Source organism: Cuculus canorus, chromosome 8 (genome assembly GCF_017976375.1).
Source record: "Cuculus canorus isolate bCucCan1 chromosome 8, bCucCan1.pri, whole genome shotgun sequence".
Taxonomy (NCBI): Eukaryota; Metazoa; Chordata; class Aves; order Cuculiformes; family Cuculidae; genus Cuculus; species Cuculus canorus.
In genome coordinates, this window is record NC_071408.1 from 21,179,598 (window position 1) to 21,204,496 (window position 24,899).

Sequence of the window (24,899 nt, forward strand, 5' to 3'; positions counted from 1 at the left end):
ACAGTACTAACTGCCTCAAGAGCTGCTGTCCCCTGGAGCATCCCTGAAGGTCTCTTTCTTTCTGAATGTGCTTTCCACATTGGTCAACTGGAGAGCCAATGTGAGTGTAAATAAATTGGAAAGTGTAAAAAAGAGGGGTTTTTACACTTACATTGTTAAATGTGTAAGAGACATTTCCTTCTTTTTGTCTGCTGATTAGAGCATGTCTTCAATGATTATCTCAACATTAGTTATTTTTAGTGCTACTCACTTTTGGAAGTACCCTGTTGGTCAGCGCTGAAATGGCTATAACACTTCTCCATTTGCATGTAAAGTTTTGTGCAGAACATAACAGTTTAGTTGCTTCATGTCCATAGCATTATTGTCTTGTTTAGGTGCTGGAATCGCAAGACTCCCAAAAAGATTTGCTCTTTAAAAAACAAACCATATAAATTAGAACTGGTTTTGATCTTGACAAAAGTACTGGGACAAGAAGTTATGTACCGCCACTCTTGCTGTGTTAAATATTTAAAATAGTGGCAAACTTGACTCATTTCTTTAAAAAAAAAAAAAGAAAAAAAAATTAAAGAGGAGTAAATAAGGCATTCAGTCAAAATTTACTTTGTTTTTGTAAGCTAACTTTGGCATCCCAGATATGTAAAGGCTGACTTCTGACTTCCCCTGCCTCGCAGCAGCAGGCACTTACCCAACAGTTGCCTCTGTGTTCAGCCTATTCTCCACTGTGGGCTTGGAAGATGATTGCTTATTTTAAGAAAAATGCTCCTAAATGTAGGAAGAGAAATATAAATTACTAATGGCTTCTCCTTGGTGTATCCAGTGGATACCTTTTGAAAAGCAGAAAAATGTGGATAGGGTTTTTACATGCCTTTGGAAGGAAAAAAAAAACCTTAAATGTGACTCTAGCGTACAGCTTCTGCCCCTCCCAGGCACATTTTTTAAGAGGCCGTATCAGTTTGCTCATAAATATCCTAAAAATGTAGATGGTTTAATTAGAAATTATTAACTGTTCCTGGCTTAAGAAAACAGAGGAAAAGTGCTGTTTGCCACACAGCCATTTCAATGCTGGCATAGAAGACATCAGAAAAACTGAGCAAACTATTTAACATTTACTTTTAAGTCTATACAGGCATTCTTATTTATTTTACCATATGGTTACTATTAAGTGTGTTGGCCTGTATCTGTGCTTTCAATAAAAAAATAAATAAACCCTGCTAAGCATGCGCAGCTTTGCAGGCTTGCCAGCCCAAATATTTAGACTTCTCAAACGGAGATGAGAGTTCAGGGAGATGAAGAGATTGTTTGGCTTCAGAGCAGGCTGAGATGTGCACCATACCCTTCACCTACAGCCTTTGCAGGGAATTGTCCTGATGGAACTTGTGGAAACAGTTTATCTGGTGGGGCTTTTCTTTTCATGGCAATGTTTAGGAGATCCTGTGAAGAAAATGTCCCCTTCCTCGAGTCCTTCCTCATCCTTCTCCCTACCTAGCACTAGCTCACAACTCTTGAACCCACTCTGTAAGCACTATAGGCAAATCTTATATTAGCCAGATGCGCTAGGTCTTTTTTTTTGTCTCCTAAGAAAGTTATTTAACGTTTTTTCTTTTTTTTTTAAAATTGTTTAAAAAAAAAAATCTCCCCATATATCCTGTGATATACGTGATTGGGCCCTGTTCCCAGCGCAATTATGCACAATCCTTGTAGGGTTGTGACCCAACTCAATGCAAAACATGAACTTTTGCACTAGCATTGACAGCTGACTTAATGCAAGGATGCCTTGCAATGCACTTAAACTGTTTTTCTTCATGGAGAGAATCCAATGCACGTACAGGACGAAAGTGCTTGATATGGGATGACTGAAGACAATACACAAATGCCTTACGTATAGCAACTTAAGATTTCTTCAATTAAACCACAGGTTGGCTGTATTTAAGTCAAGATATTGGTCAGGAAATCAAATTCTTCCTTTATTCTTCCATAGCCTTGCTACACACATCAAAACTTGAAGTAATTCTCATGTGAATTTTAAACCCTGTTCCTCCATGTTCCTTTTCAAAATGGAAAAGATCATGCTAACTGTTCTGAATTGTTGAATCTGAAGGCGAACTGAGCAGCCTGGGTGCCTTTTCTGCAATGAAAGGTTATTTTGCACAGTATCTTTAAAATCTTGTTCTCCATGCTTTTGCATAAGGAGTTGGCATCTGCGTCAGCACAGGTCCATCAGCTCTCCTGGATGCATGTTAATGTACAAGGAAGCCTTTCGGCCTGGCTCACGGCACGTATTCTGGCTTGAGAAGTTGTTATTCATATAAATGTCTTAATTCCCTTCCCCTTCGTACTCCCAAGTTCTGGGGGCACCCATGGCCCCACAGTTGGGATGTGCTGGGAGCATTTCCAAAGGGAAACTCCTAGCCAGCAAAAAGGGACTGTGCAACAAGTAAATTTTAAGGATTTGTTTCTTTTGCCTCTTTTCATCTCTGAGTTTATTAAAGTGCAAATGTCAACCATGGAGACAGCTATCACATGCAGTGCAATACACCAAGAAACACTTTCCACACCATAAATGGAAGGTAAAAGGCTTCATCATGATTATCAAATGCAGTTACTTGCACAAAGGACAAAACTGAACCTAGGCTCTGTGCCCTTCCATAACACCAGAAAAGTGCACCCAGAAAGTACTGAAGCATTTAATTTGAAAACAAAATCTTCTCCAGTCCATCAGCTAACAACATACAAAATGCCCAGAAAGATGAGAGTATTTACAGAGCTCGATATGTTTTTTTCTGAGCTTCATGTTAATATGTTCGAAAAGATGCTTATATTCAGAGCTTTTTAAGATTTAGTATCTTAACAACAAAAAAATCATAAACACATGATATCATAAATCCTCCATATAGTATGAACAAAATACTGCAATGGACTAGTCCAGTTCATCTTTCTTATAAAGCTGAATGTTGTCTACCCAAAGATGCTGGGCCACAGGTGCTACAGTTATCTTAAGATTCAGTTTTGCTTTGTGCTCTAAAAGAAAAAAAAACAAATGCTTTGAGGTACAAAATATGTGAACATAACATGATACAAAAAATGAACATGCTTTCAGCAACAAGAATAAATATTACCATGTCTACAGTATTTACTTCACAGTTTTGTAAGATGAGGATAAATAGACTATTCAAAAGTTGAAAAAAACCCACAGGAGATAAATCTTACAAATAAACTTTGATTTTTAAATTAAGGCAGCTTCAGCAGGAATTTCAAGGCTTTTGTTGAAAACAGGTTTTTGTAACACCAACGCATAGTCGTGCTTTGCAGATAGAACTCTGATTTACCACCCAGTTCTCCTTTGATCATTAAAATGAGCAAAGCTATGTACATCAAACACCTGTAACACCATGTTTGCCCTCAGCAAAAGTCAGAGTTTGGTCAATAGGTACAACATAGGAATTCTGAAAACCAGTTCATTTCTCAGCTACGGGACTGAGGTACCTCTAAATGAATCCTCAACTTCTCGTCCAAAGGGCAGACTGGAAATTCAGAATTACAGGAAGCTGTTGCTTTTTTATAATTGAATGATGAAAAGGAAAACACAAGGAAGCCAAACAAAAGCACTAAATGGAAAGCCCATACCAAAGAAGGAAAGACCATAAGAACCGTGACTCATCATACACGTGAAACAAACAGATCCTAAAACTTTCCAGTAAAATACTGTAATAGGTGGAGTGACGCTTTGTTTGGCTCATCCGGAGGGATGGATGTGCGATATGTCTTCCCTTCTCCTCTCAGCTAATGAGAAGGTGAAGCTAAATAATTGCACAACAAACAGTGCTTCAAGTATTTAGAAACATGGCCTGCATGTCTCACTGGTGGGATCCTGTGTAAGCTGGGGGATTTGTGCACCTCCTGAAATAAAGCTGAGAATTCCAGCAGTCCTGATGTATATCGAAGGCACAATTTCATGTCCCGCGTATAGGTCTCTCTCCCTTCTACATAAGTGCACACAAGATCACTGATGGTAAAGAGCAGTAAAATGAAAAGGAGTAGACAGAATGGTTATTTTGCCTGAACATTATTCCAACGTGAACGGCATTATAATCACAGAAAAAAAATGTATATACAACAGATACTAACCAGTTGCTTCATTTTTTACAACACTGCCCATATATACACCCCTGTGCTTCTACACATCTTATCTTATGAAATGCTAAACCAGACGCACACACTGCATACATTTCTGACCTTTTTAGATTAAAAAAAACCCAAACCTGCTGCCTTTGCCTGCTCAGCTCTGACTCCTGTAAATAAAACTGCCCCAAACCCCATCAGCACCAGGACTTTAGCTTTGAAAGGTGTGCTGGGACTGACAGGGTCAGCTAAGCTACTCATGGGCTTTACCTAAAAAAAGGTGTAAAAATATCATCCCCTTTCTCTGGGTCCTCTCTCATGCCGGGATTATTGTGTGCAATGGCAGGTGTCCAGGGCACACACCTAACCTGCCAAGGACATAAACCTGGAGCTGGAGGTTAATGCTGGAGCCTATCTGAATGCTGTATCCTTTGCATTTTCGCCTCTCTCCTCCCTGGGCTGAAGCGGAGTTTGGGTGAGCTTGTGGCTTGCAAAGCACAGCCATCCAGTGGCTTTTGAAGAATTGCACTTGGAGTAATTCAAGTTTCTATAGTTCAAATAAGTCTACCCTGTTTTTCCTGATGCTCATGCATGTACCAGCATAACTCAAAAAAAATTAAAAAAATCAACTAGACCACAGTGTAGAAGTTAAAAAGTTTTACACTGACCACAGTGTAAAAGTTAAACTTTTCCTCTGGAAATACGTAACTGGAGGTCAGCAGCTTCTCTGCAGCCAGGAACCAGAAAACAGCCTATATGAAGGTAAAACAAACTAAATAAGGAAGTAAAACTTCTCAGAATATTTCAAAATGGGCTGAGTGGATTTCAGTAAGGCTGTAATGGACAGTTTAATCCAATGCGTTCATTGTGGATGCAATTCCATAGGTCCTACTTGCTCCACTGCCTCTGCTGACATCAATATAGGAAAGTTGCTTCATCTCGTTGTGTCTCTCCATATAGAAATTGAGCCACTCCTACTGCCTTCTAGGCAGGACTAGTTTTGCAGATCCATATATGAGTTAACATTTGCATGGGTCTAAGATGCCAAGGGCCACAAGGGCTTATTCTACCACCTGGAAATCTCACCTGACGCCAGGACAGAAATATTTCCTCACAAGGGCATTTACTGCCATTTAATACTGTTGGTTCTGCTGGGAAGGAAATGTAAGAGGACAAGTGTTATTTTAAGGCAAGACATCTGTACATCTACATGCTTCTGAGCCACAGATTATAGCTAATGAGCCAGCCCCTTATCAACTGGGCTTCAGGTGTTCCCAGGACAGACGACTTGGCAAGATGCTCAGTTGTGAGTAGTGATTTAAACAGCCTTTTACATTTCAAATACATTTAATGGCAGGAGTATGTACACTCCTCTTTCCTGGATGGAAATTAATGTCTATCCCTATGGCTTCTCAGCCGCCCTCTCCTCCTCCTTTCCAGAGGCATTTATCTCCAGCACCCAAACCCATTTAGGCTGTTTGCTCAGCATTTGCTTGGGTCTCAGCAGCGATCCGAAAGCTGCTGAAGATCTGGGTGCTGCTCAGCCTTGGCTCTGGGGTAGTTTATTTTTTGCATACAGGAGTCTGGATTCTCCATCCTCACCAGGTATGACCTGCTTACACCCCAGCACTGGAGACACACATCATCCAAGAGCCACTAGGCACAGTACCAAAGCCATCCTAGACTCTAGAATAGTCATTTAACAATGATAATATAATAAAAAGCTCATAACAAAACCAGGAGCGCTACAAATATTTCTGGTGTTTCTTTTAAAAACAAAACTATTTTGCTGTCAGGTTTATAATCCAACCACCGCTGCGTTGGATTTAAAGTACAAGAACTTAACAGCAAAACTTACTATTTTTTTGGAAACTTTCTACTTTGGGTAGCTGCTGAAATAATTGGAGTTGTAAAGTCACATTAGTGAGAATCCGAGCATAATCTGTAACAAAAGTAAGGCAATTTTGTGGTTTTTAAAAAAAGATACTTTGACTTCAAGCTGAAAATGTCCACTTAACTGCCAGTAGATGGCAAAGACATCCCGCATTTGTCTTCATTACCTAAAATGATTAGTACAAAAGGCTTAATGCATCATTTTCTCCCTTGCTTCTCATAGAAACTTGCAGAAAGTATAAATTAAAGTGCAACTGTTCAAAAAAGCCTAGCAAAAAACCTTGATGGGTCATAAGAAGTTATCAAAAAGATGGATTAATATTTTTTTTAAAACTGAATGACCACATACCTGGAACCAGCAATGTTGCTCAAGTTCTTCTTTGCTTTGTTTCTTAAAAAACCCAAAAGTACCAAGAAAAAAGGAAAAAAAAAACCCCACCTTGGAATTTTTTGGCAAGTTTTCATAAAGCATTTGTTCCTTGACTGATTAGACTATTATGTTCCTTTGCAATCAAGTAAATGGATTAAATGCCGTAGTGAAGCCAAGCAGATGCCAACATTGCCCATTAGATTAAGCCTATGTAATCAAAAATAACTTTCAAACAAAGAAGTCACACATGCATTAAGAGTTTACCATTGAATAACAAGAATTTAACCTTAAAAATCCCTGTAGTTTTTCTTAAAAAATAAAATCCTACCCTTCAGATAGCCAGTAGTAAAGAAACAGTAAAACTCTGAAATCAGATTTCCCTGCCTTATCAGCGGAGTGGTGAAGGTCCCAGTCTGGTGAGCATCAGTGGGACAAGAGAGCCCTTCAGCATTAAAAGTGAGTCTCCAGCAGCACAAAACTGCAAGCGGGGAAGGCAGGGATGGCAGATTTGGCAGCGATTTTAGGGTGGTGACAACAGGCAAAGGCTTCCTATAGGAAAGGTGAGAGGTAAATGCTTTGGAGCTGCGTGATGCTGCTGGCTGTTGTCTGGCAATGATGATCCCCACCTTTTTGTGAAGTGCTGGGTTTTCAGGTGGCTTTTGGCATCCTGCCCTCCATCGGTGGCTCACCTGAATCCTGTTTGGGATTCAGCCCCTGGAGCTGGCAGTGCAGCAGGGGAGGGTAAGTACGTTGGAGGGGACTGACATTAAGAGCTGGAAAAAAGGCAAGCAGCCTTCACCTTTGAACATGGTGAGCAGGTCAGTGCTCTGGGGCTTTCTGGAGCAGGAAATAAAGCATCTTATGGGACACTTCTCTGCAAAGACTTGACACACAGATGCTTTCCCATGGCAGGTTTGCAGCAGGCCCATTGCACATCCTACCTTACCCTCCCTGTCTTTAACAGGAGAAAAAAAACGGGAGGGACAGCATATTGCACTAATCAAGAAGCATCTATGCAGCTGCTAGTTTTAGGAGGAAAGTGTTAGCAGAGGCCAGCAGCCCTGCTGGCACCTCGGTGCACCTGCCACAGAGCTACTTCATTACCCCTACACTCTCTTTCACCTAGCTCCTAGTTGACCCCTTTGATGTGGCTCAGTCTATCCTGCCCCTGCTTTGCACAGCAAAGCGGACATAACATCAACTTCACTGCACACTACCTACATCATAGAAAGCTTGGCTGTGGCTCCATTAACTCAGGATGAACCAGGGGGCAGGTGTTTTCCAAAAATTCAGTAATACATTGGCTACTTTACAGCCATGCCAACATTTCTCATTCAGTTCCCTAGGAAAAAAAAGGTATTGGATACATTTCACCACAGTATAATGAGGGAAATAAAGTTATTCTTAATTTTCTCAGTGCCTCGTTAGAGGGGAGTATGTTTTGGGTCTGGAATTGGCTCTGTGTCGTAGGCTATGGAGCGGTGAGGGGAGGTGGGGAAGGAGGAGCGACGAAGCAGAAGAAACAAGGAACAGACAAGTAGGACCAAATCCTCACAGTGCAATACCATGTGTGGAGGGACTGGTGCCTCAGTGCTGCATATTAGCGAGCCAAAGCCATGATCAGGCTGGCACACATCTCGAAGAAGTCCATGGTGTGGCTCCCCAGGCGTGGTGTCACTGAGGGGATGCTGCCAACAAAGGAGCCGCTCAGAGAGCCCATCAGTGACTGGCACTCAGCAGCTGCAGCAGCATCGATGCTCAGCCTCGGTCGGTGCAAGCCAGCAGCAGAGCAGGAGCGCTGTGGTGTGGACGAACCAGACCTCTGCTCCATCACTTCGTCTTATACATTAAAAAAAAAAAAAAAAAGTGGCATTAGTTTGGCATCTGCAATGCATGTTTGGTAAGGACCCAGTAATAGTGGAGACAAATGGATCAAAAGGGCTTTTGCTGACTTGAAACAGCTGCATGAAAGTCTTTTGAAATTAAAAGAATCATTTAAATTTTATTTTTAAACTTGCCATTTTATGTGTTTTTACATCTCGTGTCACACCATTTCCTGCTTACCATCGATGCTTTTGAAGTCCAAGAGATAGCTCCGGTTGTCAACCTGGTAGAGCTGTAGGCTCATCTTCACATAATTGCCTGTCACTGGGTTCTTGCGGCGCACTCTGAGATGGTAGGAGTTCACAACCTGCAATCGGAAACTTACTCTCAGAAGCAAGATTCAAGGTAGTAAGAAAAACATTTCTTTCCCTATTTTTTTCTAAATACTAGAAAGACACCTTCTAAGGAAAACACAGCTTCTAGAAAGAAAAATGCCTATGAAATTAAGCAAAAGGCTTCATATCCCATTTCCTCCTATCTTTAGAAATGCTTCTCTGATTCACCTGTTGCTGGAGATAAAGCTGCCATGACCCACCTGCCAGACACCAAATGAAGTTTGCTCCTTCCTCACCAGCAGCAATGATCAGATAAGCCAAAAAGTCCACTTGTGGACCTGCATACAAGGACTGAAACCAGAGCAGTCTGGGCAGCTGAGGAGAGTAACCTCTCCGACCAGCACAGTTAAATTCAGTCTTGATGAATCAGCCCTGAGCCATATTTTATCTTGCTGCTTCACACCCCACAATCTGCTGCATCTCATTTGCAATGAGATTTTTTTTCTGTGTTATGCTTAAGAAGCAATTGCATGGATGAGAAAGCTATTTTGATGAAGAGTCATGTCTGTAGTTATTCTTAGGGTGGGGAAGACTATTGTGAAACCTCCTTGTACAAAATAAGCTCCGCTGCCTACACGAAGACGTTGGGCTGACTTGGTTTGTGAAGCTGTACCAGAAATATATCAGGTTTGTTCACTTCCTTTAGAATGAAACAGCTAACAAATGTCTGGCTAGTGTAGGCATATGCATCTGGAGACAGTTCATCTCCTGGCTGGTGCAGTGAAATCAGGTTTTTGGGTGCTATGTTGCTTTAAATACAGGATATTATCAAAAATAAAGAGGAGATGGGAGCTTTTAAAGAAGTGGCACAGGGATGTTCACATTGAACAACCCTGGGGACCTTGAGTGAGGAGAGTATTTCCTCTTGTGATGAAGATCTGGGCTGAAATTCTCCTTACCTGTCTCCTGATGTACACACAAGGCTGCTGCAAAATGCCATGAGTCAGGAGAGCTCACACCGGCGACCGCACCAAGATTTAGGGAATCGGGCTCATGAGAAAATATTAAGGGCTAATTTAGGGATTTATTAATCAGACTTTGAAAAAGATTGTGACTAAATGCTGTGTATCTCTGAAGAAATATCTGAAGTGACCACTGCTAACTTAAGTTCCACCTGTCCCGTCTGCCCATTACCTATACATCTTTTAAGAAGATGCATATCATGCCATTTCAGCACACACAAGCAGAAATAATGACAGTTCTTTACTCAGAAGCACTTGAGATGACCTCACAAGGAATTAGCCACTAAAATTAGAAATGGGACAGGCTCCTCTTATCCCTGCAGTTAAATGAGGCAGAATCATCTTTCCAGTCAGAGGCTTAGAGCATTAAGAAACAGAACTCTTATTTCACACCATAAATCAATGCCACAGATATTGAACCCCACCTAGCACCTTAAAGCAGCGTGCTTGAATAAATGAGAAATAGCAGGGATGATTGCAAGGTGTGGGTATTCATTTGGAAACACGTGGCTGTAACGATACCTACCAACCTCCCTGAGCAATTCAGCTCGTGAGAAAACGATGCTTGAAAACCATCACGAAGCACCAGCACTCCCTACCTTCCACTCAAAGTCCAGCTGTTTCATAGCACGGTACACCTCGGCCATAATGTCATAGGGTTTGCTTTGGCTGCGGATTCCCAGGTGCCACTTGGCCTTTTTGACAGTCAAGGGTTTTGGCTTTGTTGTGTTAAGGGCATCCAAAGGACATCGGGCTTTGGGGCTGTCTGCTATCAACGGCGGCATCCGCTCGGGATGCGGCTTCACACCAGGAGGGATGTGCATGGTGCTGTCATCCATGAAGGAGCCAGTGGGCGGGCTGGAAGCAAGGTAGAACTCACTGGCTTGGTTCATGATCCTCCGGTTGTCAATGATGAGGTGGTAAGCCACTGCCAGCTGGTCCTGGGGGTCACCACTGTACAGGCTATTCATCACCTCCGACTCTGTGCATTCAAACTTTTCACAAACTTCCCGAACTGCATCATCGTCAATGACAGTGGCATCATAGGAAGGGTCCTCTGGGAACAGGTAACTGGGCAGCTCCTCCTTAAACCACTCATGTTCCCTGAGGAAAGGCAGAGAGTAGCTGTGTGAGCTCTGTGCAAACCAGGCTGGGGCAACCACTGCCACCAGTCCCTGGATTTCTCCCCGAGAGCATCTGGGCAGCTTTGGTTTGATGTTTAAATCATTTCATTGAAGAATAAGCAATGCGTTTCTAGCAAGGTGTCTCCAAAACCCACTGGCAAACAACATTAGGTCTACATTCCTAAAACAGCGGTGTTTTTTGCACTAGAGAGATGGCAGCCAAAATGATCCTTGGGGATGAGAAACTGGATAGCTCCGTTCACCTCAACTGTATTGTTTGGTCTAGCTAAGACTAATCCCAGACTCAGAATGGGAAGTTCAACCCAGCCCTGCATGGGCCCCTCAGTACTGCAACAGTGATAGCAGTTTGCAAGCACAGCTGCTTGCTCACCTGGCTCTGAAATTAAGACCTCAGCACTTATGGGACACCCATGCTTTGGGATTATGATGGGTCTGACAGAGATACAGAGCATCCAAGTTATCCAAGTACCTGATTCCCACTGCTTTATGATGAAGTCAATGATAATTAAGTGGCTAAATGCCATGTCTATAGGTTCTACTTATCAGCTGTAATCTTGCTACATGTGCTGCTGCTCTAACACGTAATTAAATCCTTCAGTCTTAAGGACTTAAGAAATAAAAAAGGCATTTTACTTAGTTTTACTTGAAGTGTAAAATTAAGGCCATCCATTGCAAATGCACTAAAACTCTAAGAAATCCTCAAAGTCCTAGTAACATTTGCATATATGTTTAGCACACCAGGTAGAGGTAATGATCACTGTAAATTTCATAAAATGTGTGTCAAGTTCCAGTTTTACAAAACATTCATAATGTGACTCAGATTACGAGAAATTTGAAGTCCTACTACAAGCCACAAAACTTTAATGATCTCCAAAGGCACAAATATCTGCTTAAGAGCCCAACTGTTCCCTTTATCCTGAATTTCCACAGTAACGCATGCAGATAAAAAGTTTATGGGCACTGCGCTCATTGACTAAACAACAAAACTACCCTGCACTTAAAGATGAGCCATTTTATCACATTTTAAACTATGTCCTATATTTAAGGATTAAGTTAGTAATTCTTGTGTTTCTTCTCCATTCTTATTGGACAGAAACTAAGTGCAATGATTACCTTCTTATTCTGAACTGGTACCTAGACGGAGATCATCTTGAGATAAAGTAATGAAAAACAGACGATGGTTTTTAAGTTTTTAGGATTATTGCATGATACAGTTGGTTTTGCTAAGTATTATTAAGAGATTTTTGAGGCTATTTTATAATGTAAAAAACCAGCATTTTATATAAATATTTATTATATAAATATATATAAATTATATATATATATATATCTCAAATCATCACCCTGTTTATCATCACCCATTGCCAGCTGGCAGTACCCACCTCTCCATCAGCAGACAAGGATGCAGTAGTGCTCCTTGAATGACCTGGGACAAACACCATCTGAATTAGCTGACTACTCCTGTAAACCACCCTGCCCACCTGTCACCAGGTGACCCCCAGGACAGCTACTGTCCACTGCCACTGGAATGCCACTGGAACCCCTCAAATGCAGCCAGCCCACCCCATCCCACCTGGGCTTACCTGATGTCCTTGATGGTTGCTCGCTTGAGGGGGTCAACCTGCAGCATGTGCATGAGAAGAGTGGCAACGGAGCGATTGAGGTATTCAGGGATGTAAAACACACCTCCCCGGATCTTCTTGAAGAGAGTGGGGACGTGCTCATCATCAAAAGGCAGAGTGCCGCAGAGAAGGGCATAAAGGATAACACCGCAGCTCCAGATGTCCACCTCAGGGCCAGCATACAGCCTGTGCAAATGCAACGGCAGGAGAAAGGTGTCACCCTCCATCCTTCTCTCCTAGTTAGGGTGCAGATCCTGCTGGGTGAGCTGGGGTACCCTCTGCCAGCTCCACCAGGGCCAGAGCCACACCCCACCCCAGGGCTGCTGACATGGATGCCCCCAGCCAAACCTGCCTAAGCCAAAATCACTCATTGGTGAGAGGAAATGACATGGCAGAGCTGGCATGGGCTGCCCACGCTCCTCTGTACAGCTGTGGCATAAGGATCGGGTACGTCTCTGCCTCCAACAGACCCTCCAAAGAGCTAAATCACATGTATCCAAGAGCTCTACCAGGCTGTTTGCTCCTTCACTCCAAGGGTCTAGCCAGCAATTTCTGTTCATTCAGTGAGGCAGATTAAATGGCAGCAGATACTATATCTCCAAGTGTCTATTTTCAGTTGAAGTTTGTGTGCTGGTATGCAAGTGCTCCTGCTTCCAACAAGCTGCTAATGTGCTCCCTGGCATCACCAAGTCAGTACACCCCAAATAAATGGGATTTACTACTACTTGTTTGCTTGATTTCTCTCTTTTTGCTGTAACCTATGTTTTCACAGAGATTTTGGGAGATGGTGCCCGCCCTTGGGTTGTAAAATCCTACCAAAACACAGAGGTTGAAATGAAAATCCAGAAGTGTCTGCATGAAACCTCATCATCCTGCACTTGCTCCTCCTGAAAAACACCACTGCAGATAGACTGATGTACAAAAAGCACCAGTCATGCACATGCTCATTCTCTGAACACCACCCAAACACCAGACCTTCTTGTCCAATAGTCAAGACTTTCCCTGCTGAGGCCAAGGACAACAGTAAAGTAAATACACTTTGGAAATCGGGACAAATACCTAGATACCCCCTCGATCCTTCCTCCAATGCTGACAAATAGGAAGCCTGATTCTTTTGCTGATAACTGCTCTGCTTCAACAGCTGATTGGACTTCTAAGCCCAAATGAGATAGGCTCTTATGACTTTGAAACCTGAGCTGTCACGCTCTGCTGCTCCTGTGCCCTACCCAGCAAAGGCCACTGGTGCCAGGAACCAGCTCACCCCTGCCCTGCACACCCACTGGCAAGGCATTCATCCCACTGCCAGAACAGATAAGAAGTGGAATGTCTTACCTTCCAGAGATGACTTCAGGGGCTGCATAATTTGGGGAACCACAGCTGGTGCGTAGAAATTCACCATCTGACATCATGTTGGACAATCCTAAAAACAATATTTTTATTACATAGTGATGTTCGATGTGAAGGTTCAGCCACAGAGGACTCCCATGTTGCACAGAGGAAGAGAGGTATAGGAAGTGGAGGGGAAAATTTGGAGGGGATGTGACTCCTTCAAAATGACCTGCAAATTATTATTATTGTTGTTGTTGTTAGTTTCACATCCAACCAAGGAACATTCACTGCAGGCTAATTTTCCTTCTCTAAGCTGCAAGTCCCAGAGCACAGAGAAAAAGAGACATAATTAATCCCAGAGCACTTACTTTATATGGGAATTGTGCAAGGTTTGAAATTAGTAAATCTTTAAAAGGATTTATCACTGCTAGAAAGGACTCACCGGGACTGAGCTGGTAGCCCAGCTATTTCAATGGATTTCAATCAGTAATGACACTTAAAGACTCTTACTACTGCTCATTTATAAAATGAAGTGAGGCCAAGAGCACATGGCCAAACGTACAGAGAGCACACATGAAAATAAACATATGCAGCCAGCTCACTCTGGATTTAACTGCACCCAGGCTGTCTTAAACATAAATTAGCTAAATCTTTATATTAGGTGATTATACTACAACATAGTGAAGATTTGCAAATTACTTAACTGCTCCATTCTTAATGCCAGTACAGAAGCAGCCTACAATAAGTAATCCCTGCTTTTGCAAAAAGGTCACTGTGTGCAACTGTGGGCTTTTCAGGTAAAGCAACTGCTAGTGGTTAGGAAAACAGGCTCTGGGTTTTGTAAGGCGTGCTACACGGACACGCTCCAGCAAGCGCCTCAGAGTTGGCTGCATTTCTGGAATGCTGCTGGGGTCACATACCAAAATCAGCTATCTTTGCATTCATGTGTGCATCCAGCAGCACGTTCTCCGGTTTCAGGTCTCGGTGGACAACCATGTGTCTGTGGCAGTAATCCACCGCAGAGAGAATCTGCTGGAAAAGGCGTCGAGCTTCTGCCTCTTCAACCTATGGACGCAAAGGGAAACAGTTCTGAAGGTTGGTCTGTGTGTGGAGCTGGCAAGGGAAGGTTTGTCTTAGCAAAGAGCCAAAATGTTCCAGGGTACAGAGAGAAAATCACAGCGTGCTTGTGACCATAAGCAGCAAATAAAGCAGATTTCCCCCCCTCTGCATTTTATAATGTGCTAGTGTTTGCAAATGATACAGCCCAGAGATGAAATCAGAAACCTATATTTAGCTGAGCTATCATGAAGAACTTATTGGTGGCACTTATGAAGGAATGGCCCCAGTGCCACAACAGGACCAGTTCTGCTATGGAGATCGAGGCTGAAAAAAAACACTGCAGAAGATGCTGCAGGGAACAATTCCTCATGGACAGATGGCTTCGGGAAAAAAAGCTAAAGGTGGAATACTGTGATTACTTTAATTAGCTATATTAGCTATGAACTTGTATGAGCTTTATTAGAGAAATTATATTTAAAATAACGGTGAGATTGATTACTTTTGCTGATGACTAAAGAGTTTCTTAATGAAAAGTTTAGTTTCTGAATGCAGAAGTTCAGAAAGGATCCAAATTAGTCACTGAAAAATCCAGATAAAATGTGCTGGAAATCAGAACCGTACATAGAAAAGTAAAGGGAGTCAGCTCCATCAACCAGTGCACTAATCTAAGCCAATTTATTGTAAATGTATTGATTTTTGTAGTACAGAGAGGAAACGTACAATGGGCTGATCCTTCACCTGAAGCTTTATTCTGCATGGCCACTTCAGCCCATTATCTCCTTGCCCTGCAACTGCCCCTTGCCTATGACTATGCCCACTGGGCAGACACTAATTATTCTCTTCGTAAACATAATATCACATTTCATGGACTCAACCTATTCCTCAGGTGATTTACACCCAGCAGGATTACTGGCATCTGAAAACGTGTTCAGATAAGCCACATCTTTAAAAAGTCTTCAAAAAAACTGATGTGGAGCCAAGGGGGAGGCAAATGACTGAGATGGAGACCACACTGAGTGCTTTCCCCCTACAGCACCCTGCACGCATGTGTATCTGCTGCTGAACTGCTGTTTTTTTTAACTGGCAACCCATAGCTAAAATTATAGAAATATGACAGTTTTCCAAATATTTGGACTAAGCAACACGTTACCTTGGATATTTTGGTTTGCGTATCGAAATACATCAGAGAACGTTGCAAAAAATCGCACACAACTTTTGTGGGAGCCGGATACGAGACACTCCAGATGGGATTGCTGTGAAGCAACTTCTATTTTGGGCCTTAACCTTAACCGCATTCCCTTTAGCAGTCGTTTTGCTTCTAAACACCATCCTCTTCCTACACAAGTGTTTGGGCTGACACGGTACTGGCACTTACACGTCCGTGCTTACAGATGTAATCAAATAATTCACCGCCAGATACGTATTCCATGACCATGAAGAAGTCCGTTGGTGTGCTGATGACCTGGTACCTTCAAAAACACAAGTGAATTTAGCAAAAAAATAATAAAGAATGAAGAGAGACTTTTAAACAGATTATTGATTTCATATTGACCCTTAAAATAAGCATTTGTTTGGATCTTGCATTTATAACTGCTTTCCACTTCTGAAAAGCCATCTCTTATTTCAAGAATCATCTTTCACTTGTCTATGAAAGGATCTCTTTTACAGACCTATGGTTTCCCTTCAAGCTTTTAAACAATCCTCTGAAATATTTGCCAGACAATCTTATCCCATTTATGACTCTCCCGACTTTCAAATTTCTATTTTTCCCAAGATCTGCAAACACAGCTTTAGAAATTAAGGCACTGTTAGCCACGGCTGGAGAGAGGCTCTATTTGGTGTCCCTCATATGAAGGATAAAGAAAATAAAGAATGCAGACACTAGAGGGAGCTTCTTTTGGAGAAGTACAGAAACAAAGATGAGCACCCCAAAAGATTGCACCCCAAAAGATCACAGTTATTTTAAAAATATTAAATCTCTCTATATTCTAGAATGAGGAGGTAAGGGGAGGGAAGAGTATCACCCTTGACTCAGAAATTTATTCTCCTTTTTCACTAAAAATGATCCCTGAGAGCTGCAAGGGCGTTTCAGTGTCCCAGCTGGTACAAACGGCCAGTGATCAGCTGAGGTCAATGCAGCTACAGCAATTCCTATCAGCACCAGCTGAGACCCATACTTGGTTTTATTTCAGACACATTGTTGTTGACTTTTTCTTTTCTGCTGAATTTCTGTGTGTTGTAATTTGAAACAAACAGATTTCAAACAATTTTCAGAGATCAGCAAGTGAACGGGTGAGAGTCCCATAACGATCAATAGGTTCAACTTATTCTTCTGAAGTGCTTTGGACTTGCACATCTACGTTAATGGTAATTGCCCCACTAGTTCTTTTATATATATGTGTGCGTGTGTAAAACGCTATTGAGAGAGGAAGTTTACATACCACGGTCTCCTCCTCACGTCTTTTCTCAATCACTGTATTTCATAATTGCAGTATGTACTACAGGACACTGATATTGTTAAACTGGGATAATTAGTTTGACGAATGTGTGAACAGGACTTAACTGCAGGATGATGAATGCACAGATGAGGAATCTTGCTGCCTTTTTTGTGAAATAATACCAATCTGTTCTCCAATAAATCCATGGAACTGTGAAGTTACTCTAAAGTCAACAGTTGCTGCATGGTTAGTTATTTAACTGTAGAGAGAACTTGTTTTCCCTTGCCTCTAAGTCCCAGGTATTTACTATATCTCATGCCAGTTTTAAGGCTGACCTAAATGTCAACTTATCCCTGCAGTTACCATTCAACAGATTTCTTTTATAGAAATGCCAAAGATATTATCGAGTGCCTCATTAATGTGGACTGGCTGCACAAGCTGAGGATTGAGAAGGAATCCCAGAGGCTGGAGTGCAGGTGCTGATTTACAACTTAAATTCAGGTTTATCAGAGTGGCAACTTTGAAAACTTATGTCTGAATAATAAATTTAAAAAAAAATATGTTCCTTTAAGCTCTGGATAATCAGGCCATTAAAACGTAAATCCTATTGACTTCAGGCCAAGACTTCACTCTACAAGTCTGACTGTGCTGCAGTTCCTCAGGCACAATTCTCATCAGCTTCCAAGTCCAGAGATATCAAGCCTAAAAATGGTCATCACAAAAACTTCTACAGCATGTCAATGCATCTTTATAATGGCCTTCGCATGGAAACGAAGACAGCTTGGACAGGTTTCACAGAGCAAATTTGATGCAGGGACATTAGTCTGTTGGCTGTTGCAATATCCCAGGCTCTCAACAGAAGAAACATCTTCCATCATTTCTCAAAGCGTCAACTGTCCCCCCTGTAAGTTAGTGGGAGACTCTCACAAAACAATGCTTGGCGTTTACATGCACAAACTTGACCACGCACCTAACATTTTCTACTATTCTAAGCCATCTCCTGAAACCAGTTCAGCGGTGTATGTCTTTGCAGATCGAAGGGTAAGCAGAACACATGGCAGAAAGGGTACTTACAGTTTGATAATATGAGGATGCCGGAAGAGTTTAAGGTTTTGAATTTCTCGTTTGATCTTCCCAACCACATCCAGGCTGCGTATCTTCTGTCTGTTGAGTATTTTTACTGCTACTTTGTGCCCTGTCAGCTGGTGTTCACCAACTATTGGAAAGAGAGCATTGCAAAGTCACTAAATAGAGTAGCAACATTCACAGAAGCAATTTAGGACGCTGTGATTTATAAGTAAAAAAAACTCTTAAAAGGGAAAAAACCCAAAAAATTGGGGGAGGAGATTTTAAATTTGTGTTTTGTCTCTTCATTTATTATTTTCCCAGTGGAGTCATGGAAGGCAGGAGAGAACGGAGATATCTGACAACACTACTCAAGTAAATAAAACAGAGTGAGTTACTAGAGGAGGTCATACCCAAAGTTTATTTTCAAGGACTTCTAATATGTAAAGCTAGACCAATCGGAAACAGATATACTTAAACGGCAGAGGAGAATCTCTGTCATAACACACTGGTTAAGTAAATCCCTAAGAAGCCCAGTCTTAAAACTAAATCTAAACTTTAAAAAAATGATATAGGGATTTTCCCTGCTCAAAATAGGACTACGGGATTTGCATTACTAAAATGAATTTCTATTTATACTTTCTCAAGTGTGCTTCTTGGTTTGATGACAAGCTGCACAAACACTGCTATATGGCACGAGCAAATTCTGGTTTTACAAAAGATACAAACTTCAATATGGGGTTTTATAATATGCACTTGGTGCACGAGATGCTGATGCTTATCTCCTGCGTACAGGGACAAACAGGTAACCACAGACTGGGTGTAGCACCACTGTCACTGATGGAATTGCACTAACTTAACATAATGTGAAATGAATTCAGTTTTTAATCCTTTTGTTATCAATAAACAGACTATGAAAAAGAAGTTCCTTGGAGGCAAAATTTATACTGAAGTTAACAGCAGAAACTGCTTGAAAACTGTCAGTTGGATATTTATATTTAAAAAGGGTTGTCTAACCATAAGCTACCTTTTCTCAGTATTTTCCAGTATAATCCTAAAATGGTGACGTACAGATGGTTTTCTAAAGACTGCACAGAAAACCTGCTTACAGTAAATATTTGTGCTCTCTAATTATAAACGTTACCCTTCCAGTAATAACATAGAGCGCAAGGAGTTAATAATTACATGCAAAACTTGTTATTACATTACTAGACTCCATAATTCTGGAGGCTTTAATGAGCCGATCAGAAGCAAACAGCATAAGCAGACGGCATGAGAAGGATAGGGCAGCAGTACCGGCACTGCTCAGGGCACGCGAGGTCACTATTATTAGCCATCAGATAAGACCCGCCAGAGATTCTTTCCTCAGTAAGAGCATCCTAAAAATAAAACACTTTACTGCCCTTGAAAATTAAAGCACCACTTTGCATGTCCATTTTATTACTTGCAGTACTTAAAAATACTAGATGAAATGAAAATAAACTAAGCTTTGCAGTTTAGATGCAATTTAGGGATTAGCTGAGGGCTGGAGGAGACAGATAATTCCTCTTGTGCAGTGCAAGGAGAGTGCTGTAAGCAGTACAAGGAGGCATTTTCCCTTGTGCACCCCTGGGGAAGAGAAGAGCAGGGCAGTGTTGAGCCTGCCTCGTGGCAGGGAGGCTTCACTGGACCAAGACTGCAAAGCATGTCTTTACTGGGGCTTGCAAGGGGACTGGGGTACAGCCTCTTTTGTTTTCTGCAAGAAATTCTTCCCACACTGTGCCAATAGTAGCCTATTTATAAAGGGCACTGATCTTCCTTTGCCAATGTTCTCATGCTATGTGCATAGCATATGTCACACCAAGGAGGCTGGGGAAGGCACAAGACAACTTCAACGGACATCTCCGAGATCAAGTCTTCTACAGCAGCATTTGATTTGGTCAACTATAGCACTGCGACAACTCTGCTCTCTCTTTCCCGGGAGCATAAGAAGATGTACTTTGAAAGCTGCCTGTGATTCATTCAGCTCCATTAAAGAATTATAATGCATTAAGCCATTAGTTGAGAAACTGATGAATAGCAAAGAAGTTTATTGCTGAACTAGGAAGAAAATCCTGATTTCTGCCATCCTTTGTTTCAAGACAACTTCTTCTGGCCTTATCCCTGTAAATGCTTTGAAAAATTTTTATTATACGCTTGGGGGAGGGGAAATGGCCATGCCCAGAATGAATAATTATTGTTTTCAATACCATTGCCGAATAGTTTATCTTCTTTCCATGCATGACAAATAATGTGTAACTCTGCAAAGGTCTGCTAGCTCAAACACATTAATAATTAAAAATAAACAATCTATTTTGTAATCTATCTTTTGCTTACAGTAAGCATTCGATACAGAGATATTATTGTTTCGGTCCCCAGTGGCTTGTTAAGCCTACTTGAATGCCTTGAGAGAGAGACAAAGAGAGAACATAATTTGCTATGTGGTGGGAGATTTTTAAGCCTTTCAGGACCATCTGGCTGCATCCTGTAGATGCAGGAATTTTAACATGAAGCAGTAAGGACAACCTTCCCTCTGCTCACGGAGACACTGTGACGTGTGCTGGAGCACCTTGGTGGGATGATCCAGCCCCAGGATGAGGAGCACTGGCAGGTTCCATGCCTCCCACAGGCACGGATGGGGATGCTTGTGCAGCTCATCTCTAATGGATTTATCCTCTCCTTGTCCAAGGATAGGCAATGGTCTCAGGTGGTGGTAAGGAAGGCTCTTCCTTCCCTCTCACTACCTCCCTGGATTAAAAGCCCAGCGGGAGGAAGGAGGGCTCAGAGGCAGTATTAGAAAGCAAATTTGTACATGTCTTGTCTTTTAGTGACAAGTACTCAGGTAAGCTCCACTGAAGCTTAAAACTAGCAACCAGGACTCTGCTGGGGCAAGCAACTGAGATAGATTTGACACGGAAACAAGGAGCAGCATTGCACAGTGTGCCACAAAAAAAAAAAAAAAAAAAAACCAGCCATAAACGCTGACCCTAAACTCTAAAAAGCAGCATTAAACTGATCACAGTGTGAGTGTCTTTAGCTGCTACCCAATCTGTTTGCACATGTGACTGCCTGGGCATGAGAATGCTTCAGCATCAGATGCTATTAGGAGAGAAGGGAAGGGAGAGAATAGAATTAGTTACTGAAAGGTAATAAATTAGTTATTTTTAATAGGAGAAAAAATGAAGATGAATAGTGTTTATAATACCATAAACTGAGATAATCATTAAACCCCCTTGACAGCATGTTTTTTTTACAGCAGGTACCAATGAAGCCCAGCTCTGGGTGAGTATTTGATGCAGCTCAGGCAGCATGAGGAGAAAGATAAAAGTTTATGAAGGGTTGAGAGAACTCCTTTCCTATCAGCTGTTGCAGCCCTTATCTTAGCCCAAAGTTAAAAATGAAATCCATCCAAAGCATATATTTAGCAACACTGTATTAATTCAGCCCCAATGCCACTGGCTTATATATTATACCATCCTTCCTTTCCCTTTCCTTCATCTGTTCAGCCTCTTTTAGTTTATCTTCCCTCCAATGCAAGGTTTGTCCCTCAGCAGCAATGGTACAGTCCCTAGAAAAATGGGATCTGACCCTGATTCGAGCCCATGGAGGTGCCACCATAACTAGCATAAACATAACCCAACCACTGCTGGTCCTTGAGGGACCACAAATTGATCACCTTGGTGACCAACAAGTGTCAGGTAAGAAACCACCAAGTGGCCACCAGGGACGTCATGTGTGGCACCACACGGAAAAATACTTGTGTTAGTCCAATGTATTTTGATTTAAGGTCTCCAAGCTGCCACCGCTACTGAACCTTGTTGTGCAAGGGCTGTGGTCACCTGAGAGCTCTTCAGGGACCCACAGGTGGGATGTGCCCAGGACAAACACAGCAGCAATTTGTCTAATCTGCTCTTACCAACCAGCATTGGAGGAGATGCTACTTCTTTACTTCACTGCTTCACTGAATTCAAAATCCAAGATAATTTCCATGGTTCTGTTTTCTGCAAATTAATCTTACCTCTGGCTTGGTGGACAGGGAAAATAACTGTTACCAGCTCCCCCTGTATTTGGCATAATTCTGTGTAGTAATGTTGACAATTGTCATGAGACCTCCTATCCATTCACACTCACCCCATTAACTCCTTCCACCTTCTTCTCTTCGAAAAACTGCTGCATTTTAATCATCATTTCCAGTTGGAATTTTAGTATTATCGACAAAATCCTGCTCTCATCTGCCAAGCTATTTGCTCCCGTCCATGACATGTATGTTGTGTTTCTATACACAACATCAAGGAACTGAATAAGCTTAAAACTAACCAACTCTTGCAGCATTTAGCTAATTTTTAGGAGGATTTCACTAGCAGTGCTGAGCCAGAATGAACGTCACAATAGGGCAGCAGGGACTTTTTCTACCATATGTCTGATTTCTGATGGCTCAAGCCGACTGTTGAGCTCCAGCCACAAATTCAAGCTCTGGTTAGTACCCTATCATCACTAAATCCTTCCTTTCACTGCCATTTTTTTGTAAATTATGATTTCTTAACTTTGAGGAGTAAGGCAGGAAAAAAATGTCTCTTACAAAGTCTCGTGCAAGGCAGAGTTTGAACAAAACATATCAGCAACAAGAAATGTCACAGATAGCACCAGCCTTCCTAGTGAAATAGCAATTATTATACACAATATAAACAAAGCCTGAACCAATTCAGGCAAAAATCTCTTTGTTTTTATTATGTTTCTTGATAAACAGGGCGTATAAAGGCTTTTCTAAAGCTCATTTGATTAAAATGTGGTAATTCTATAAATAGGAGATCTAGTTTCTTCATCTCAGTTTCCAATCTGAAGTCCAAATTTCACCTGTCAGCTGCAGGCAAAAGATTAAGGGAAAAAAAGTATAAAGGGTGCTACTTAGCCTTAAAGGATTTTGAGCTAGGAAATCTCTTTCATGTCATTTGCAATGTTTCTTTGGAAACTGTCAGTTTCCAAAGCCTTTTTACCAAAGTAAGGTCGTACAGGGAAGGGGGAAGTGTTTGTACTAGTTACACCTCAAAAGCAGTTAAGGAAAAAAAGGCTGCTGTTGGCTTAATTTGGGCCACAAGAAAAAAAAAATGCCTTTGGAGCCCTTTTGAGGTCTGCTGGTATACGAGTGATTTAAATGGTCCTTACTGTTAGAAGTATTTATTCTTATAACTCTTTACCCAGTAAATTTGTGGTTTGGGATTAAACACAGTAATATATTTTTAGGGGCCTGATTAATGGTCGCAGGTGGATTTAGCTCCAGCGGTTGCGGTGGTTTCTTTCCCCTGCTGTCAATTTTGGTTTATTTTAAAACTGCAGTGGCTAAGTGCGGGCACATCACCCCTTGGAGCAGCCCCAGGAGCGCGGGGAACCTCCCAGAGGGCCGGGGAGACAGCCAGCAGGACAGCTGCCCGGCAGGGTGGGAGCTCAACCCATTCCCAGCCAGTAACCATCGCTGTCCATTTTGCTTAGACAATAAACTTTGGTGTTTGGGGGTTTTTTCTTAATATCTTGATTCAAAGATAACACTGGCACGTAACGGCAGAGTTCACAGAAGAAATAAATGTAAATATCTGGAAACCCTACGGTCGGGTAAAGCAAAGCTGGCGGCTCGAAAAGGCGGGTTGGCTGCACCGTAGGGATGAGAGAGGAATCCCTGCGCGCAGCCCGTGCCTGACCCGACCCCTCCAGCCCTGCCCGCTGCAGGAGCCGCTTCCCACGAAAAAACCCCTTTTTTCTCTCCGTTCCCTACGCTCATCCTCTGGGAAGGGATGTGCGGCAGGGACCGCAGCCCGAGCGCGGACGGGGAAGGCTGCCCGGCTCGCTGCCCATCCTCCCCATCACCTCCTCCTACTTCGGGAGCAAAGTTTTGGTGGGTTCCGCCGGGAGCACGGCCGGAGGGCGAGGTCTGCGCCTCCCCCCCCAGACCCCTCCTCAGCCCTTTCCCCCCGAGCCGCCGCGCCGGCCCCGCCGCCCCCCGAGATGCCGCGCGAGGCCCCGCGGGGAGCAGAGCGGGGGGCGCAGGGCGGCGAGCCGGCCCCTCCCCGCGGCCGCGGTACTCAGCTCTTGACTTTGCCGAAGGTGCCGACCCCCAGCGTGTCTCCCAGCACGTAGTGGCCGATCTTCACCCGCCCGTCGTGCTTCTGCTTCTCGGCCATGTTCGCCCCCCGCCGCAGGACCACAATGCACAGGGCCGGCCCGGCGGGCGGGGGCGGCGGGCGGGGAGGAGGGACGCGGGCGGGGGGGGGCACCTCCTCGGGGAGCACCTGCCGGGGGGGGGACGGTCCGCTAGGGCGGCATCTGCCTGGGAGCGGCACCCGGGCCGGGGCGGGCCCTCTGCTGCTGCGCTCCGGGCTGGGCGCTGCGAGGGGCGCACCTGGCTCGGGGGGCGGCGCCGGGGAGGGACACCCTGCTGGGGGGATGCTGTGCTCGGGGTGCCCCTCCCTGCTGGGGGGATGGTGTGCTGGGGGTGCCCCCTCCCTGCTGGGGGGATGCTGTGTTGGGGGTGCCCCCTCTCTGCTGGGGGGATGCTGTGCTGGGGGTGCCCCTCCCTGCTGGGGGGATGCTGTCCTGGGGGTGCCCCCTTCCTGCTGGGGGGATGCTGTGTTGGGGGTGCCCCCTCCCTGCTGGGGGGATGCTGTGTTG

At 43.2% G+C, this 24,899-nt stretch overlaps 2 protein-coding genes across 7 annotated transcripts in view; one reads left to right on the forward strand and one right to left on the reverse strand.

Moving 5' to 3' along the window:
- The window catches only part of FYB2 (FYN binding protein 2), a 29,506-nt gene extending 22,570 nt beyond the window's left edge, over positions 1 to 6,936 (forward strand). Inside the window, exon 20 of the mRNA XM_054072391.1 lies at positions 1 to 6,936. Within this exon, the coding sequence (XP_053928366.1) occupies positions 1 to 10 (10 nt within the window). The 3' untranslated portion in view covers positions 11 to 6,936.
- On the reverse strand, positions 2,867 to 24,458 carry PRKAA2 (protein kinase AMP-activated catalytic subunit alpha 2). Of its 6 annotated transcripts, XM_054072393.1 has the most exons (10): positions 24,319 to 24,458; positions 18,231 to 18,372; positions 16,094 to 16,187; positions 14,580 to 14,724; positions 13,663 to 13,750; positions 12,292 to 12,516; positions 10,163 to 10,667; positions 8,447 to 8,573; positions 7,948 to 8,221; positions 2,867 to 4,003 (listed from the first exon to the last, which is right to left on the reverse strand). In XM_054072393.1, exons 1-9 carry the CDS (start codon positions 24,410 to 24,412, stop codon positions 7,983 to 7,985), a joined length of 1,659 nt encoding a protein of 552 aa, XP_053928368.1. In that variant the 5' UTR covers positions 24,413 to 24,458; the 3' UTR covers positions 2,867 to 4,003; positions 7,948 to 7,982. The 6 variants fall into 6 exon arrangements, with proteins under 6 accessions (XP_053928368.1, XP_053928369.1, XP_053928367.1 ...); XM_054072394.1 differs by lacking the exon at positions 7,948 to 8,221; XM_054072392.1 differs by having other exon boundaries at positions 2,867 to 8,221.
- Between the last annotated feature and the right edge of the window lie 441 nt (positions 24,459 to 24,899).

What these genes read in the sequence shown, in the direction of transcription:
- PRKAA2 (XM_054072393.1), bottom strand. Translation starts at nt 24,412, where the DNA reads ATGGCCGAGAAGCAGAAGCACGACGGGCGGGTGAAGATCGGCCACTAC. An exon ending in CATCCTCATATTATCAAACT is followed by an intron (nt 16,188 to 18,230) that starts GTAAGTACCCTT and finishes GTGTTTTTGAAG; the next exon opens with GTACCAGGTCATCAGCACAC. An exon ending in ACATCTGTAAGCACGGACGT is followed by an intron (nt 14,725 to 16,093) that starts GTAAGTGCCAGT and finishes TTGCGTCCATAG; the next exon opens with GTTGAAGAGGCAGAAGCTCG.